The sequence below is a fragment of the Brachyistius frenatus genome, unplaced genomic scaffold (assembly GCF_029030835.1).
Source record: "Brachyistius frenatus isolate BFR_SWC_R1_liver_20210118 unplaced genomic scaffold, ASM2903083v1 Contig_86, whole genome shotgun sequence".
In the NCBI taxonomy this organism is placed as follows: Eukaryota; Metazoa; Chordata; class Actinopteri; family Embiotocidae; genus Brachyistius; species Brachyistius frenatus.
Window position 1 is genome coordinate 46,260 of NW_027210685.1, and position 20,780 is coordinate 67,039.

The 20,780-nt window shown below is 41.7% G+C and overlaps 1 protein-coding gene across 1 annotated transcript in view; it reads left to right on the plus strand.

Moving 5' to 3' along the window:
• Nucleotides 1-11,075: 11,075 nt before the first annotated feature.
• The window catches only part of mmp15b (matrix metallopeptidase 15b), a 29,727-nt gene continuing 20,022 nt past the window's right edge, over nucleotides 11,076-20,780 (plus strand). The window contains exon 1 of the mRNA XM_069709829.1: nucleotides 11,076-11,273. Within this exon, the coding sequence (XP_069565930.1) occupies nucleotides 11,154-11,273 (120 nt within the window). The 5' untranslated portion in view covers nucleotides 11,076-11,153. The remainder of the gene's footprint in view (nucleotides 11,274-20,780) is intronic.

Here is a 20,780-nt window from a genome sequence, read left to right on the forward strand (position 1 = left end):
AATGGTGATAATCTGTGTTTTTCTTGTTGCCAATAAATCGCATGTAAAGACTAACGGCCCAACTACCACTTTTTAGTAAGATTATAGGACATCAAATTGTCATTTAAAATACAAGATGAGGAGAATGTAAAACGTGCAGATAATCCTGTACCTCTGAGCTGTGGCGGAGACTCACGACACGTCTGACTGTCACCCATAATATGGTCATGTTAAAGAGGAACACCATGCCGAACACTCCCAGTGTGGTCACTGTTTTTATGACGTCATTGGCTATATAACATCTACAAAGAAAGGGAGCAAAATGCCAATTTCATCTCATGCACTGAGACATCAAACATATCAATTCAGGTAACTGAAGATTCAACTACATGGAGGAAAAATATCAAATAATGGGGTTGGCTGCCTGGTGCTTCTTTTTGAGGAACAGTCCTGTCTCAATATTAAAATACACTCTCATACACATGCAAAACATAATAGGCAGGAGTTCATTTTTAGTCTCGAATGTGGATGCTTGTGAAGTTGTTCCTGCTTTCACCTTACATTAAAGTGTCATTGGAGTTCGATGAGTCCAGAGGGACACGGCCGTATGCGTTCCTGTCTATGACCACCACCAGAGACACAATGACTGCAGGAACACCTGAAACAAAGGAAATAGTGAAGGCACTGCTCCTTTAACCCTGTGAATCCCAGGCTACTTCCAGGAAGAATTCACTCCCTTCCCCTTTAAGCTCATATCTTGGTTATTGTTGGAGCTAACACTTCATGCTTTCACCATCTGATTTGATAATGCTTTGAGATTTTGTATATTAGGCTTCATATCAGGGGGAAATCTTTATTTTGTCTTGAAATTGGGTTTTTTGGTTGCATGTATCTCACCAGAAAATATTGTCAGTAGCGACGTCTTTTTATAACTGTGTAGAGGATGTTGTCTAGAATCTGGCAACATGTGAATCATGTTTGTGGGACACTGTATGACTCAGCAAATTGAAAAAAAATATGTGCTAATTTCCTGAAGGAAATATATGTCATGAATGACTCCAGGTGGCCGGGGGGGCCCAAAATAGGGACTCACGCTGAGGACATACGCTCCTGTAATTATGTTAATAACTCAGCTGTAGTGTAGGCCCACAAATACATTATTGTAATTTTTTCTTTTCATACAAAGTGGAATGTAATGTCAGCCCTATGTTGGAGACAGTATGAGGTCAGCTGTGATTTTCAAAACTGAATTAGCTGAAACCATTTGGTCTTACAGACAATCAAAGGTTTTCTGATAATGACAACCTCCACTGGACTGTGTACTGCTACTCACCCCATCCAACCACGCTGAGTTTGAGCAGGTATCTCTTGAAGTAGATGTTGAAGACTTTGACTAAGAGGAGGTAGATGTGGAAACCCTCCAAGGCCATCCAGCTGAAAGTGGCCAGCGTGGAATAGTGAGCAACGAGAGCGATGTAGAAACAAAGCGCGTTGGAGGACAGTGCTGCCACCGCCTGGGTGGGGAGGAAGTGGACGTTGAGGAGGATCAGGGCGGCTGCGAGGTTGATGTGGACCTTCATAGACATATCTTCTTTTACTTTTCTGTCAGACAGATGAAACGTGATGTGTGGTAAGTAATAGCTTTTGTGCAGATTTCTTAGGACATACAGTGCAGGAGGAAAGGACAGAGGTATGTAAAGTGGAAATAAAGAAGCCGTGTGCTATCAGAAGTTTTAATGAAATGTGATGAGGGAGGAAGATCGCTTCGTCTTTCAAAGTAATGGAAAGAAGGAAAGAAAAAAAAATGAGGCAACAAATGGACAAAGGTGTGAGGGAAGTGGCAAGGAAAAGTCAAACGAGGGAGAAAGAAGAGAGCTGAGAAGCCGAGGTGATAGTAAGGACAGAGGGAGGACGGTACTCTACTGAATTTGTTTGAGTCGGGAGGATAGATTAAAGGAATAAAGACGATGAAAGGTGGGCGGAGTCTCATACACTGTGAAAATATCAATTACCTATCAATAATAAAGATCAAAACAGTGATGACCAGGGTTAAAAGAGAAAGACTGCAGCCAACCAGAGTAATGTATGACAGAACCTTCACGTCTTCAGGTGGGAGGGTAGCTGACACCTGCGGAGAATATAAACAGGGGTTTTCTCCAGCACTTCTTGCTGTATTTCTGTTGTCACATTTAGTTCGATATTTTTTAATTTAAATGATCTTATATTCAGTGGATACATGAATCCTGGTGGAGAGTAACTGCAGTATATCCATTTTGTTTAAGTACTGAGGAACAATGTATTTATTTTTATGTCATGCTACTTGGTACTCATACTTACCTACTTTTCAGAGGCAGATAGCAAAATGTTAAAATGGTTTTTTTTAAAATTATGATATAGTTACACATTAAACTCCCTAAAAGTACATGGCATCTCTAAAGTCAGCTGCACCTCCACTGGCTTTAACTGAGTAACAAATGAAAATATGAAAATCGATTTTTACATTGTGAGGTACAACACAGTGTACTGCTGCACATATTTAGAGTGTGTTTGTGGCAGATTAGATTTTTTAGAAAGCCTTTGTGACATCTAGTGGTAGCATCATCGCAGTACACACTATCTATCTATCTATCTATCTATCTATCTATCTATCTATCTATCTATCTATCTATCTCTCTATCTCTCTATCTCTCTATCTCTCTATCTCTCTATCTATCTATCTATCTATCTATCTATCTATCTATCTATCTATCTATCTATCTATCTATCTATCTATCTATCTATCTATCTATCTATCTATCTATCTATCTATCTATCTATCTATCTATCTATCTATCTATGGCCAATCTTACCAGGAGTACACCAAAGTATGTGAGGTGGTCACAGGAACAGATGATGTTATTCTGTCCCCTTTCCCACACGGTCCGGCAGCCGTCCGGACTATATCCTGGTAATTAAATCAGACAGCTCCGTTATGCATATGATTCTGTCACATCTGAATTACAACAATTTACCTTGCTGGTTAAACCACAATGAATCCAAATGGTCAACCTCATATCAAAAGAATGTGTCTGATAGATTACCATTCATGACATATGTGATGCTTGTTAACTCACCTCTGGTGGAAAAATTGAGGAACACACACAAGGGGTTTTGGGTATCCTGTGAAACAATACAATTTCATGTTTACACGAGTATAATGATAAAGTGTAAACTAAAGTAAATGATGAAGTTGATAAAATAACGTTGTAGTTACATTTACTGCCACAGAAAGATCAAACGTGATGTTGACTCGCTCCTGCAGTCCTGATATAATCTTGCCCTGCACAATCAGGCCAACCAGTCTGCGTTCATACAATTCAGTGGAGGTTATATTGGCAGCCTACAATACAACATGCATTCATGTCACTTGTTTGACAGTTTGTCCAAGACAGATTTTCTCATTATTTTCAAGTACCTGCTACACTTCTTGATATTGCCCCATTTACATTTTATTTAAAGAATGTAGTTTACACTTTACAGGTGCATCCACCTTCTGTCACAATAATATTTTCTAATGTGTATTGATTTTCACTTTGCATGCTACTATCCCACAACTATAGTGATAACTGCACGTCCCAGTTGAACCAGAACCTGCATGCTTTGCTTACTTAGAAATTCACGAACGAGAAAGGCTGGAGATTAAAATCGGATTGTTTAAATTGTGTGTGCCTCCGTACCAAGCTGTGTTCTATAACTATCCTTGCTGGGGAATAAATAAAGATGGTTTTTTTTTTATTTTTAAATGGGCAAAATAAGGCCCAAAGTCTGGCCTGTGTAAAAAGAAAAGAAAAGTAATATTTTTAATATATTTAAAAGTAAAACAAAAATACAATTTCAAAAACAGGAGTGGCCCTTTCATTTTGGTTTTCAATTTAAATACTACAGTCGTTTAAATAATAGCTCATCAGATCCTTTTCGACAACATTTTACAAGACAAAGTGAAGTCTCTGACCTTTTTTTCAGGCAACTTCAACATGAAGAACACAGTCGTGTTTTTCAGCCCAGTATCTAACGTTCTCGGCAGTCGAACGCTCACTTTGTTGTTGGGGACAACCTCGTTGGCCAATGCCTGTACCAGTAACAGTGCACAAAACAGGAAGAGAAACATTGCATGTAAATATAAAGATTATAATAAAACTTTCATGACTGTATTATTGTTTTACATTAAGACCATGGAAAGAATTTTAATTTGCAAACAAGGCCTTTTGACTAACGCTCTTCACAAGGCTGGGGGTAAAACATTCAACCTTTTATGCATCTTTGATGAAAGCCCTGATGCTTACAGTCTGGATTATTGTTTTACTCTCTCTCTCTCTCTCTCTCTCTCTCTCTCTCTCTCTCTCTCTCTCTCTCTCTCTCTATATATATATATATATATATATATATGTGTACTATGTACAATTTACCAATCTGGAAATAATAGATAAATTGTTGAATTACTAGCTTTGATGACAGCTGCCAGCCTGCCTTTATGTACTGTCTCCTGATTGGCATGCTGTCTACAGCCATGCTAGTGGTTCGTCGGGACAGTACTGAGGACGAGCACAAACCCTCTTCATAATTTTAGATTGGCAAATTATGAAAACATTCAGAAATTAGCTTTATACACAAAGTTAAATGGAGAGGGGGTGGAGATGGGTTTTCCTGGACAAACTGAAATTATGACCTGATGGTGGTGCTCGAGGCAAACTCAGGTGATCTGCAAATTGAACACAATTTATTCTGATGGTAACGTGAATGTCGATACCAAATTTCATGGCGATCCATCCAATGGCTGCTGAGTCACTGTATTAAAACATGATATGCCAACCTCACAGTGCTATACGAAAAGTAAGGCATCACCAAAGTCATAAGAATACAAAGTTTGGGAACCATGAACAGCTGTACTAGATTTCATGGTAATCCATTTAGTGAGTGATGAGGAGGTTTGGGTAGATTTTTACTAGAAGCCTGAAGGCAGCACTAGAGAAAAGATCAAAGATTCACCAAAGCCAACGGACATCATCTGAAAACTAAATATGTCTCTATATCATTTAAAATAAAGTCACCCAGTCTGGACAAAAGTGGTGGACTTCGTCAACGTTGCGATCTCCTGCATTTATCGACCACCATGTTAAAATGTCTGAACTGACTTTAAATTAGATTTCAACCAGATTAAATGTATTCTTACCGTAGTGTCATTGGCATAAATTTCACTGTCGCTAGAGGGGTCTTGAGGTTTGACAAAGATGGTCACAACATTGCTGGATGATATGGATGTCGTCTCCGTAAACTCTATTTGGTCTAGAAATGCTTGCAGGTCCTTGAGGGCACTTGTGGAAACGGACAGCAAATTACAGCAATGCATTTCAATTTCCACCTTATCATTAATTCTTTACACAATATAAATGTGATTAAACAAAAATGTGACAAACAAACACACAAAAAGGAATGCAAATGGTCACACAAACATCCCAAAAACAAACAAAAAAATATTATGTGATAGATTATAGGGTTAAAGTATTTACTTGATAGCGTCGCCTTTTCCTTGCAACAGTTGGTCAACCATTCCCAAACAGCAGGTGACTTCCGTAGGATTTCCTGGAGTAAATTCATGATTTGTTGATATAAGATATACACAATCCGAATAGTTCCATAAAATCCATGTAATAAAGCATCTTACTTGGACAGTTATCACAGGTCATTTCAACGTCAGACACTAAAGACAGGACCACCCACCCGAGAAGGCACCACTTTACCCTGTGAAGTGAACACAATTAGACCTAACATTTTGTTTTATTAGAATATCCTTGCTGACGTGTTTCAGACATAGAACATCACAATTAACAGTAAATCACCAAGACTGAATCCAAACTTGAGGAATTAGCAGATCTGTTTCCCAGATGTCTGTGAGTGCTAGAACTGTCCAAATCCACGCGGGGTGCATACTTCAGAGGACGTCTTTTGGAAAATTACCCTTAATCCTGAGCAGTTTTGTTGCGATAAAAATATTGTGACTGGCAGCTCATATAAAGGGAAAATGTTTTTGCACATTCTGACTATATTAGCTTTGGCTAGAAATTGCCTTCCATTAAAAAAATAAAAAGACCCCATCGGTCATATGTGCAAGTATCTCATTAAAATTCAGAATTATGTTTTATTTTAGCACCCCGTCAAGGCCACAGTACCGTAACTCTGTCATTTTGGTTTTAAAGTTGTATTTTGTCTCACAGTAATTATGATGAGAGCAGAGGAGGAAGTGAGGAGACAGTAAAGAAGCCATGAGATGAGGTCAGTGTGGATGGGCGAGTCGACAAATAATTGGACCATTGTTTGTCTGCCTTTTTAAACAGGCATGACCATGACTTTTCCATAATTTTACCTGCAACCATAAAGAAACAATGTTCATTTCCTGTTTCAAACCAAAAGGCAACGTTTTGTTTAACCATAATTATTCCATAGCCTGTACTACGTTTCTTATTCTGACAATGACGTAGAGGCTACCTACTTTAACCCAAACTCTGTTTGTATTACAGCTTCAATAAAACAGAGGTGCTAATACCATACAGTATATCCTGCTGCTGGTAGGACATTAATGCAGGAAATCATCCATGGGCCATATTGCATTCAGAGGGCAGGGACAAACAAACCACACGGTGGTTTAGGATGCAAAACATGTTGTATGACTATTTCATAAAGCAGCAGACCTGCACACATTACAAGTTACCAAAATCAACACCATTAAGAACCATTCAGAAAACTATCTTCAAATGAGTGACACAGTGAAGTATTTCAATTTCTGTCAATGGAACACAGAAAGAAAGAAAGAAAGAAAGAAAGAAAGAAAGAAAGAAAGAAAGAAAGAAAGAAAGAAAGAAAGAAAGAAAGAAAGAAAGAAAGAAAAAAAGAAAAACAAACAAACAAAGTATTAAAAGCCCTTTAAACAGACATAAAAGGAAGTACCAACACCCAGAACATGTATTGATCTTTACTGGGAATATAACACTGCATGGATTTACACAAGTCATTTCTGTATACTTAGTTAAATAAATAATATATATTTCTCAGGTCTAATGTCAGCATCGATACAGATTGCTGAATTAGGTGGTTCTGGTGTCAAAGTATCGCCTACCGTTGCATGTTGCTGAGTTCCTGTTGAAATGATGCCATCTGAGAAGAACACATAAAACACAACTGATGTGCCAGCAGGATAAAAGCGAGTGACGACACATGTTGAGGGTGAACAGCTTTATGGGAAGTTGATGCAAGTGATATTCAAAATGAAAAAGAGGAACTATCAACAGACAGACAGATAAAAATACCTGTTGCATCTCTTGTCAACATCAAATACTGTACACACTTGTATCAAATTATAGACCAATATTATTGTCATTATTGGAAATTGCACTTACATTTTTTATACAAATTCATGAATGAGTCATCGTTATTAGAGACAACGTTATTTCTGTATTTGATTGAAGCTTATTGGATGACTATTGATAAATACTGTACAGCACTTGATTTATTGTGGCATGGCACTATTCCCACCAACAGAGGGCAGTGGTACATCAAGAAAATCAAGTGGACCTGTTGAAACAAGACAATCCTTACATGTGTATATATTGTTATGTTTTTTTTTCCCCATCTTACTACATGAATGAATGTCAAAGCCTGGAGGAATCAGTAACTGTATTTTTTGTTGTAAATAAATTGTGCCTCTGCTGGTAGCCAGGTTGACATTTGCAATTCTTATGAACACCTTGATTTGCATTTACCTGCCAGTCATGCCCATGTCAAACTTTCTGTCAGTTATCACAGAAAGTTTTGCATATTTTGTTTTCAAAGTGATCCACCATGTGCATTAGCTTATTATATTTCCCCCCCATTATTAAGGAAAGCAACCAAATGTCTGAGTCCGCTGTGAGGCCAGTTTCAGATGAAGTGATTACTGTATGTTTGGTGTTTGCGACTGGTATCATCATCATGAGAGCCTGAGTTCAAGCCACGAATGTTTATGGGTTCACCTGTGGCTTGTGATACTGTGCATGCACTCATTTGTTCTCTCTCTCTCTCTCTCTGTGTGTGTGTGTGTGTGTGTGTGTGTGTGTGTGTGTGTGTGTGTGTGTGTGTGTGTGTGCGTGCTCATCAGCAGGTTTACTGGCTGGGCTGGCAGGTGGCTTTTCTACCGGGTGGCCCACACGACAGGACTAGACTTTGAATATCAGGCACTTTGGCTATTTAAATATATAACGTACATCTGTCCAAATGCATGTAAAGGAATGAATGGCTGTAAAAATATGCATGTTTATTTGTTTTACTGGAATTGTGTTAAAGTACAACGAAATGTTCTGATTTGCTAACATCAAAATCTGCATCTAACTTTGAAAACAATAATAACACATATTACAAAGCTGGTTGTCAGTGCTTTTAAGGATCATTGTGTAAATGTGACACTTTTTTCTTGTTGGGAGACAAAGTTTAAAAAAACAAACAATAAATCTATCAAGATGTGCACTGTTAGCTGGGGATTTCCCCGTGTTTGGTTGATTCATGCCAAGACAGTTGAAATCATTAGTGACAGATGGCCTCGTTGACCTTACCTGTAACAAACCCGAAGAAAGTGCTCGCCTGGAGAACAAGACCAGGAGCAGAATGAGTCACACAGCTGGTGTTGATCTTTACGATGACAAAGTGGAAAACCCAAGGTGATAAAATGCGTTTTCTAACAAAGTAAGCATTATGAATATATAAAGTCAGCAAACAGGCCAACATGATATACTGTGGGGATTTTGAAGGTGTGAAGTTCTTATTTTTAAGAACATGTGTGCTGACCTGCTGCTTTTTGCCTTCATCATCAGTTTCTTTAACCTGGAAATAAATCTGTTTTTTTCATTTTAATTAATTTCCATTTAAAGCATTGGGTGAGTGTGAATCGCTCCAAAGCATACCATAATAATAATAATAATAAATATGGTATCCTGGCGGCTTAAGAAGACAGGGAGCCGTCACGCCTTGGGTTTGAATGCAAGAAACGTTTCTGTCTAACAATGAATGACAAATGGAAAGTTACACGTTCCAGACATGGCTATTGATTATTTAGTGGTTGTTTTGCTTTTGATCTGTGAATTCCCATACTGCAAGTAGCTCCTTCATTTTGCCTTATGTGAACACCGAGCAACAAATCGGATCGACTGATGACGTGCTTCTCTGAGCGCATGTTGACTTTCACACATTTTGAGTTTGTTTTTTAGTTTCGAAACAAAACTTTGCAACTTAATTCTTAATACTGATTTCAAAGTTTTAGATTTATATAGCCTAATAATAACATGCAGTTAGTGGTGCTTCTGTTATTATTATTATTTTTTATTGCTTACAAACATGACAAAGAATCAGAAATAAATGATGCACTTGTTAACACAAAGTGTACTGTAGCCTACCTGTGCACATCCTGTGTACCTGAATGAAACTTACAGTAATAACATCTTCATATTGGTGGATAAATAGTACGTCTATACTCACCTCATCACACATTATGGTGGTTTTATAGCCACCTTTTATCTGATCAAGAAGCCCACTTTACTTAGGGTGTGTGTGTGTGTGTGTGTGTGTGTGTGTGTGTGTGTGTGTGTGTGTGTGTGTGTGTGTGTGTGTGTGTGTGTGTGTGTGTGTGTGTGTGCGTGTGCGTGTGCGCGTGTTTCTATTGGTCTATTGGATCAGTGAAAGGGGTGGGGGTTTGGAGAGGAAGGACAAGCTCTTGTCGGCTCTTCCACCGATGCCTCCCCACTTCCACCTCCATCCGTCCGGTTGAGCATTGTAGTGGTCAGAAAAAGCCAATACCGGAAATAGGTTGCCTTCAAAATAAAAGGCAAACTATAATCACACCTCGGAAGAAACATTTTTGTAGTTTGGAGTTGACTTTTCTCTTTCTGAGTCGCTCAACTATTTCTTGCGTTGATCAAATAAGCCAATTGATGTGTTCCATGTGCTCCCATGAATTTAAGAAAAAGTTTGCAATGGCGAACATGCCTACGGTTAACAAGGACATTTTTGAGAAGGACAATATCATATTGTTTTGATCTTACTGTATTAGTTTACCACAGATAGGCTGCCTGTTTAGTCTTGGTTTTCTTTACAACAGCCAAGGATAAGACAACGCCTACATTTTAATTTGAAAGTCGTGACAGGAAGTCCCCACTATTAGTATAAAGCTTGACGCGGGCAGCTCCACGCTTGGTACCGAAACACTGCGACCGGCGGATCACTGTCCGACCTGCCCCGGTAGGGTGACGACACGCAGCCTGCTTCAGGACCAGAGGACTGACAGCAGCCAGCTTCGTACCGGCTTCAGAGAGGATTTCCTCCGGTAAAAGGGAAAACCGGACGTAAAGGGCAAAGAAAGCGTCACAGATATATTATAAAGGAAAGGTCGCGGTGTGAAGCAGCCGCGTGCGCTGACCGCGTCTGGTCCTTGAAGGAGTCGGTGAAGTGTGGTGAACTTTGGCTTCATCGTTTTTGTTGTTTTTAACGCTTGAAACTTTCTCGGGGTGAATTTCACTGCAGGTCCTTCGGGCATTATCACGACCAGGAGAGTCTGATCAACTCACCGGGTTTGAACATGTCAGCAGTCCCGCACGACGCGCTGAAGCTTTCCTGCGGTAAACCCGGTTTGCTGATCGCGGACGCTGCTGGAGACGATGTTGCAAAGTGCACGTTCACGCTCACTAATCAGGCTTTGATGTACATTTAATGACACGTGCGCTCTCGTGGGCAGCTCCCGCGTCAGATAGCAGCGCGGTGACCGAAGAAAGGTGACACTTTGCCAACAGCGTTTACAAAACTCCGAGGAGCAAGCTGTGCGGACTTGTGTACTTGTGTACTTGTGTACTTGTGTACTTACACACGAGCGATAACTCGAGAGATTCATGGAGGGTCACAGATGTAACTAAACCCGGGATGGAGCTCTTTCGCGGGAGGCACGTGCTCGCTTGAGGGCTGTTTTATCATTATTTCTGGGGAACAGTTTCACTGCAGAGTTTTATTTTGGGCTTTTACCGCACAAACGGGCAGGACAGCGAGTCAAAACTCGCCAGAGGCATCGTTTTACACCGCCGGGAGGGAACCACTCCGAGCGGCTGATTTCTCCCGGCGCCCGGACCATGGCCTCCACCTCGCGGGACAGCTGCCTCTGGTTGCCCTGGAGACGGACCCTCCTCGCGCTGTTGCTGTGCGCGGTCGGGGCGCGTGGGACAGAGGATGAGAGCGCGTTCAACGAAGAGGTAAAAAGCACAGCAGCGTTTTTTGTGTGTGTTTTTTTTGGGCTGCTCAGACCGTTTAAATCCTGGTCACGGACTTAATAACGGATGGGAAGCAGTGTCACAAGATTAGAGATTCTCCACTGCATCGTAGAAAGAGTGTGACAGCTTTAGGAAACAAGCTTTAGGAAAAAATCAGAGCAAATAAAATGAGCACGTAACAATGCTATTCTAGTGTCAAATGCACTTCTTTACAGTAACAGTTGTTATTATAGTTATAGCATAGTTATTGCTGGACTATCCAGTGCACAGCATCTGTTTTATGTTACTATTATTGATTACGTTTGACTACCACACACATTATTTTTCCAATTCTATTAGTAAGGTATGTTTACTGGCAGTTGTGCAGACTACATAAATAGGACCCTAACCACAGCAGTGATATTGTAGGAGGCACAGCAGGTGTTTCTGTGAACATCACTGCTATACATGGCACTACTTTATTACCCTTACCAGTTTGCCAAATATATACTCACATATAGAATTCATTTCCTCTTTTTGGATTCCCACTTGATGTAGTAATCGGAGATGTTTTATTTCGACACTTTGCACCCTTCTTAAATGACCACTGTGCTAGAATTTGGGAGTCCTGTCCCTAAAATGTGAATGAATGTGTATACACATGCTGATGGACTCTTGTACTGATCATAGCAGCCATTGTAAAGTGAACTGTATTGGGACGGAGTCTCTTGATCCTTTACCTCTTAACCATTAAAGGTGCTCATTTATTCAATGTTTATTTGGGTGTGTCATTAGACGCCAGAATGACGAGTTGGAACTCGAACCAGCATTATTGTTCGTGCAGTCGAGTTGTCCAGGAATCTTGTTTGTTTGAATTGAAGAGCAGGCTTCGTACCTTTAGGAAGGTGATTAGTGGTGGAGCTTTTGTGTGTTGTCTGACGGAGGGAGACCTCCCGGTCATTAGAGGTGAGCTTGCATTACCAAACTCAGTGACCGGAAGGAGGGGGGGGTCTGGTTGTCAGGTTACAACACCTTCTGATGGGCTATTAACATAGCTGTGTGTGTGTGTGTGTGTGTGTGTGTGTGTGTGTGTGTGTGTGTGTGTGTGTGTGTGTGTGTGCACTAAAGACAAAGGGTTTCCCAAAGTGTGGACTGATGAGAAATTCCTCAGCATGTAAGCTTGTAGAGTTGCATGGCCGATGTTATCGATTTAAGACGTGGACTGCTCCATACATGCAGCGATGTCTGTCAGTATGCAGTTCTTATGTGCATCTCGGACACAACTTAAACTTAAAATATGGTTAATGATATAACAAAAGTAAATGAACTGCATTTGGGATGAGAGAAATCACGCTTGACAGCTTTTAAAAGAGGATTTTCTTCTGCTGGAAAAAAAAAATCGCTGTTGAAAAGTATGAATGTGTGAAAATCTAGTCAAGGATAAATATATATTATTTTCCTCTGGCAGTTCTTTTACTGAATAAACTATTTAGTTCATAACAAAACGTGTTGGGCAAAATAATGAGGGCACAACAGCCCCTTGAAAACCTGTTGTTTAATAGTGCATGTATTTTTTATTATTGTAATAAGAAGACATTTTTGTTTTTGTCACTGCTGTTCACATTCAAAGTTGAATTATTAAAACCGTGTAGGAGTGACGGAACGGCCTTTACTTTGCGGTCATTTTGTACTATTATATGAAGGAAGTGTACATTTCCATATCGTCAGGAGTTTTGGGCCACATCCTGATCAGCTGCAGTGAAAACCCGTGATGCTGCAAGACGGCCTGACAAATATGGCCGAGAGTGAGACGAGACTGTGAGTGTTATTCGGGAAGTTAAAGTAGAACTCATGCTGTTTGTTTGTTTGTTTGTTGATGGGCCTGCTAATCTCCCACTCATCTTTATAGGAGGGGAGAGCCCGCTTTTATGAAATCACTAATGGTCACGCTGTGTTTTTGTGGCAGATAAATGTTTCTCTGGAGTCCGACAAGAACATTTTGTTTTCACCCACAACGGTGATAATAGAGGTTATAGAATTTTTTTATGTGTGAACAGAAACTAGGCTTGAATTTCAGGGGTGATTAGGTGGTGACGCACAACGCTGCAGAGTCGTGCTGTCTTGGATACAAGGGGAGCCGAGTGGGTCTCCGACATAATTGACATATAATATCAAATAATATGCAAAACATCATTTGGTTAAACACCCGTCGTACAGTTTGATCACGTAATTAATACTTCATCTGGAGTCCCGGTCGTCACTCACGAGTCCACGTTTCTTTTTGAAACCTCGACTCCTACTCTGTCTGGACAAAACAGGACGAAGTGGGAGGTTAAAAGAGTGGAGGAGAAAGAGAGGGATTATTAGAGAGCGCGGGACAAGAATCGGATGAATCTTGATCCAAAAAAAAAAGAAAAAAAAAGGGGAAACCTCCCAGTGAGAGAAATCTGTGATGGAGTTATTTATAAAAGAGGGACAAAGATGGAGAAAGTTGATGTCGACGGTAGTGGCCAGTCTCAGCTGCGCAGCATGTGATGGCTGAATGTGACAGCTGTTCTCTAACTGGGACACACACACACACACACACACACACACACACACACACACACACACACACACACACACACACACACACACACACACACACACACACACACACACACACACACACACACACACACACACCGTGCGCAGGCATGCCGGCCCGGGACTCCAAGGCATCTCAGGAAGTACAATGGGCCCTCTTGTCTGAAGGAGAGAAAGCTGTGAGAGAAAACTTGTGAATAGCGGAGAAAGACGATGAGAGAGACGTGGACACGACCAGGAACGCCAAGAACAGAAAATGGTGGCGAGAGGACGGTTAATCGCTCAATTATTGCATCACGTAACTGGACAACACCCCCCCACTCCTCCCCCCCCCCACACACACACACACCTCCTCCCCTGTGATTGGCTGTCACCACGTCCACGCAGACTCACATTGCTCCAGTAACGGGAAGATGAGACAGGGGACAACGAGCTACCTCCTAGCACGTATTAAGGAGATTATTTTTCTACATGTTGGTATTTTCTTTGTTTACGTGTCTAAAATGTGCGGACGGGACTGCAGCGAGCAGCGGCGCTTCATCATTTAGTGGCGGCGCCGATAATCTCTCGTTTGGCGCGAGGAACGTCAAAAAGAGCGAAAGGCTCGCAAAAAAGTGCAGCTCACGATCACAACCAGAGAAAGTGAAGAATATTTAAACCTCCAGCGCTTTTGTCTTCCCCTTAAATAAACCCCCGTTGACACACGTTTACATCCCGGACTCCACTGTAGCGGCTACAAAATGGTGGATAAATGGTGGAAAAAAGGAGGTGAAGTGACGCGCTTCACTGTCAAATTTGATCCATTTGGCCTGATGACATTTAGAAAGTCCAAAAGAGCCACACGGTTGAAGAATCTGATCTCCATTAGCGTAGAGCTCGACGGGTGGAAGTCTCAGGCGCTCTAAAACAGTGGCTGAAGGAGATGAAAGCAATGCCTCACCTACCGGTGTCTTGTGGGAAAAGACGTCGGCCGACGGGACCTCACGCCCCCCCTGAAAGGAACGAAATAGAACGTATCGACACTTGTGACAGCAAAAAAACAAAAAAACCGCAATCAAAGCCTACAATTAGGTGACAAATGGACAAACCTTGACCTCCAAGCTGCTGAAAACCAAACCCGACCTGTGTTTATTAATAGTGGTGAGGATGCTAATTGATAATGAAGTCAGACCTGAACCTGGACGACCCGTCCCGTCCCGCCCCGCCGGCTGTCTGTCTCCGTCAAACACGCGAAAGGTTTTACAAAACGCAACAGGACTCATTTTGCCAGCAGCATTTAAAACATCCTTCACAATCACATTCAGAAAGTCCACATAATCCACACGACTCTATCCCCACTCAGTTTAGCATGAGGTCAAACAGGAAGTTAGCCAGCTTGACAAGTCTCTAAGTTCCTGTTGGGCACGCCTTGCTCACTGAGCACGGCGGGTCTGCACTGGTCGGGACACGCCAGACAACAGATGTCAAAACTGAGTGCTGTGAAACGTGGCCTGTTGTTTAATCAGCGCTGTGTGAGCTCGTTTGGCAAGAAGCGGAATATTATGGATGTTCATGAATGTGTAAAAGACCCAGACTGAAGGTTGCACTTGTTTCACTTGATTAAAACCATCAATCAGGTAGCAAAATAAGCTGTTGATTACTTCAGTTGATCAAATCGTGGAACATTCAAAAACAGCGACGTTTCTAATCTGTTCGACTCCGCCGCGCGTGTTCGGTCAAATCTTCAAATTGAACAATTTGAATTCTCCTCCGTCTCTCTTTCTCCTCGAGACTCCATTTACTGATCCGTCCTCTCGGTCGGACGTTGGGGGGTAAGACATGGCAGCAGACCAAGCCTTGGAATAAAAGCTCTGTTAGTATCTTGGCTGACATTGTAGTGGACACACACACACACACACACACACACACACACACACACACACACACACACACACACACACACACACACACACACACACACACACACACACACACACTGGCAGGTTTTACAACTCCTTGTATATTGCTGGGTCTGGTTTTGGCAGGTAAGCTCAAGGACTCTTTGAAAGACCATTTAATAGACGAGGCCCAGCGTGCGCGCACACACACACACACGCGCACACACACACACACACACACACACACACACACACACACACACACACACACACACACACACACACACACACACACACACACACACACACACACACACACACACACAAGCCCTCCTACTGCTCGTGTTGTTTTGTATGCAGCCCGGCTGACGAGGGAAGGTGAGCAGCCAGACTGAAGTGCTTTACTGTTTTAGAGGACGGGGTTGAGGGTTCACACGCCTCCATACGTCTTCCTAACAGCTCTGCAACTCTGCCCTTGTTCCCGACAACAGCCCGCTGTAGATACTTGTGCAGGACGGGACAGAGAAAGACTGTGTAGAGACAACATCGGACACAAACACACCCCTCAAAGGCACAAACATCTGAAGACATGAAGGCGACCCCCCCGTTTCATCAGCGTCACCCCTGCAGCCGCGGGGAGACGCTGGCTGCAGAGTGAAAAGACTCACGTCGGGAGGACAAAAGCTTCGGTTTTTCTTTTAATTGCTTTCATTGGATTTCAGACAGGAGTTGGAAATGTGCCCCTGCCGTTTCTTCCTCAGTGTTCGCTGTGGTCGAATGACCATTACTGGGTACATCACAGCACTGCGACGTGCTTTGGCATTATCTCCAGGCACTATGAAATATGAACGGCATTAGCTGAAATGAAACGACAATCAATAATGGTCATTACTAACCAGTTCTTGAAAGATTTTCTGTCTTTTGGGGACGTGTTTGTTGTCATTTAGGAACGTCATTTATTTCCTTAAACCCATCTGTGTCAGTCTAAGTCAACAGAATAAATATGTTGCTTTTAATGCTATGCATGAAACTGTGCTTTGGTGCTCTAACATAAGTTAAATGTCATGACTGAAGATGGCGGTGCATTTCAGTTCTGCAGCCATGAAGTGAAACCGAACGCCTCGTTCAGGGTTTTCGTTTTAAAGCAAGTCTGCCAGACGGGCAGTTTTCAACCAGCGTGCTAATTAGCCAACACTTGCTAGCGATAGCTGATAAAGTATGAAAAGTATAAAAAGAAGAAAACCTGCTTTCACCAACGTTTGTGTGAAATCGAGGGATCCAATTGTTGAGTGGTGAATATAACTCTGGTGTCACTGTTAACAACGCAGCAACAGGAAGTCAAGGTCCCATATTATTATAGTTGCAGTCATGACTTCCAAAAGACGATCTTTCTGTTGTTTGAGGAACATCTCTCTGTTTTGAGCTTCTCTCCCAAGAACAGGCTGTTTTGTGTCGGTATCTTTAAGGATATTGATGTCAGTGACCGTGTCTCCTGATTGGCTGACTGTTCTGAGTGACAAGTGCTCAGTCCAACTTCTTGTTTCTTCTTTGTTCTTGTAGCTCCGCGATGAAATGACCGCTCTGTGTTTTTATCAACATCAGTGTTTGGGACGCGTCGAGGGAGGACATATAACATGAGCACGAGGTTGTGACATCACAAACCTTCGGTCAAAATGGCTTGTCCATGTCACAGTTGCCGAATGTGTGCATTATTCTGTGGACTGAGCATTTTGACTCCTCCACAGTATTTATAACGCACCTAGACCTGGTTTATAATCAGAAAAAAAGCAAATATGAATTTATACAGAATATATTCAATACAGGACCTTTAATGGATTCTCACTTACCGAACAAACCGAACACATGACCTCGATTGTGGAGTTATTAGTGATTCAGAACCATCGGCACAGCTGCGTGGAGGTGAATAGTTGGTATGCTGGATATGAGTTGGAGAAACTATTAAATTACTTGTTTTATGTATAAAATTTAAGTGCATAAACTGATTTTTATAATTAACACAATTAAAATGTTTCTCCATTCTGGTGTCAGCAGCTGCAGTTGAGTTCCTTCATTAGGTTATAAACACGCTGCTTGCATCCTGGTTATAGTATTACAGTGAACCCTCGCTATAACGCGGTTCACCTTTCACGGTCTCGCTGCTTCACGGATTTGCATCGTGCATTGAAATCACCTTACGACTATATGTAACGTAGATATATTTAATGTCCAGTTCTATCTATTTCAATTGTAAAATAAAGGTTACTACTTCACGGATTTCGCCTATCACGGTTTCTATTTGGAACGTAACCCCCGCGAAAAACCAGGGTTCACTGTAATTATGAGTCACTGTCAGAGCACCAAAAAGGCAAAACTACATTCAGTAGAGCATTTTATGTGATTGTTTTTGGGTCACCAAGTCAAAGCTTAACTGCTTTTTGCCATTTACAGTCAACAGCTGTTTCTGATATACTCATGTTGTTGTTGTTGTTGTTGTTGTCATCTTCTTAGTCTTTTCTTAATATTGAAAACTTGTTACTTGAGAAGAAAAGAGTGTTTTGAGAACCCTGCCACATGTTTCTCTCTTTTAAGTTAGTGCATGTGTGTTTGAGAGAGAGAGGGGTTAGTATTTAGATAGTGTTTCAGGAAGTGTATGTTTGCTTTGGTGTGTGTGTGTGTGTGTGTGTGTGTGTGGGGGGGGGGGTGTCACTGCATGTCAGTCAGCGTGTTTGGCACTTCCTTATCGTAAGGCTGAGGTGGGTCAGGGTCACGTCCAGTTCAGCCCGCTCTGCACCCTCTTCCTTCTCCAACACACACACACACACACACACACACACACACACACACACACACACACACACACACACACACACACACACACACACACACACACACACACACACACACACACACACACACACGTTGAATGTGGACAACCACGTGATTGAGTATAAACTTACAGCAGTCATCAGTTAAAACCTGTGCGACCGTGTTGGTGAATGAAGCTGCTGCAGTAGAAAGCACAGAGCTGCGTGTCTCTGGAAACGTGTGGAGGAGAGCTGCCGCGTCTCCAAGCCCGAGGGCCCAAACACTTTGGGTTTCCATCCTTGACCTCCTGATTGGCCGGCGGATTGAGTATAAAGACCCGAGGCCTCAGGTGCAGCATAACAGAGAGTTTACCTCACCGCGCTGCGCCTTTCATTTAATTACTTGTGTTTTTACTCTGAATTTAATTTGGAAAAAAAATTCCGCAGTGATTCAATTTATTTTTTGAAATACATTTTGTATGAACTTGTTTTCTAACTTTGATGGAAGACTACCAGAATATCACTGGACGGGAGACTTGTTAAGTTTCAGGTTAATAAACTAATTGATATTTTCCCTATGACCTGCCGCTGTTTACTGGTGTTCAAGAACCAAACAGAATTTCAATGTGAAACCGTAACCTTCATGTGAAAAGAGAAAAGCTGCTGTTTCAACAAAGGCTGCGTGTTTAATGGGTGACAGTCATCATCTGCTACCTTAATTGATCTGAGAGGACGGGATGCTGTCAGACTCAGCTCAGCTACTGACAGTGATTGATCGATCGGGTATTATGTGTTCACCTCATAATGACGACTCGCATGAAGGACTGTGTAATGGAAAGGGAAGGACAAAAGAAGGCAGAGTGTTGTTTTTCACCTGCGGGAAATGTGGGACAAAAAGTGCTCAGGTTGAGGTTTTTACTTTCCCGAAAAACCACATGAAGTTCACGTGTGCAAAAACTCATGTGACCACATGACACGTGTGATTGTGCACATGTGAAACATGTATTTTGCCCACGGTAAACATGTGGTTTTGGAGCACTTTCATGGTTCTCATCATAATTTCATTTGTCATTTCGTGTGATCACATGTTTATTTTTGCTGTAAGGGGTGTTATCAGTGTCTGGACTGGTACCTTTAAACAATGTGTCATCAGCTGGCAGGCTCACATCTTTGCCCTTTTTATTACATCCTGCCATAATGTATTTTAAGGGCTGATGCCGATACCAATTTAAGGAAGTAAAGAAATTCCAATATTGATATTTCAGCCGATCCCTCAAATGTGGTTATCAAAAACTTGTGACACCTTTGACCAATATATGTGACAGAAGTAGAATATTCTACTGCTTATTTTTATTCTACCTTACATCAGTGCATTAAAACAGTAAATAAATAACTAGAACAGACTCCAACAGAGGAATTTACTACAAGCATATTTTTTCACATGTTTTGTACAGAACGTTTCACCATATATTGGCCAACATATCTTTGAGAGAGAAAATGAAAGAGGTGAGTTGGTTTTGTGGCTCTAAAGGAGTGGCTGAGTCAACAAACCTTTATCAAGTTGTGTTTTGCGTTGCGAAAAACGGGCGTGATCTTCAGACCTGCACAAAGACACAGAACACACGACTTGGTACAGTCCCTGCACCACCATCGGGAGTGTGTAGGAGTATCTCGTGTCCCACACTTCCCAACATGTTGGGGGATATTCTGTGTGTGTGTGTGTGTGTGTGTGTGTGTGTGTGTGTGTGTGTGTGTGTGTGTGTGTGTGTGTGTGTGTGTGTGTGTGTGTGTGTGTGTGTGTGTGTGTGTGTGTGTGTGCATATTTGGTTTCTACATAACAGGTGGGATGGACTTTGCGTCATCTGTGATTGGGTCAAGTATCCCGTTTTCTCCTTTAAGCTTGCCCCCCCCCCCTCCCCTCACACACCCTCCCAGTCACATCCTCCCACAGCGCAGTCAGACACACAGTAGGTTTCACTGCGTTCTCCAAAAAATGAAATGCAACCCAATTCGGTGCAGAACACATTTAAATAAACAATGTGCTCTCGTTCAAGATCAACAGAACAAATACGTGTCATTTTCACCTCAAAACCTGTGATTGAAGCAAATCCCCGTCATGTCATCATATTACAGAAGCTGAAACTGAGAAGAGGACAACCTTCATGGTCTTAAGTGCTTCAGTTCATTGCTCTCAGCTGTACTCAGCACAAACTGTCCGTATGTTCATAAAGCAGCTGTTTCCA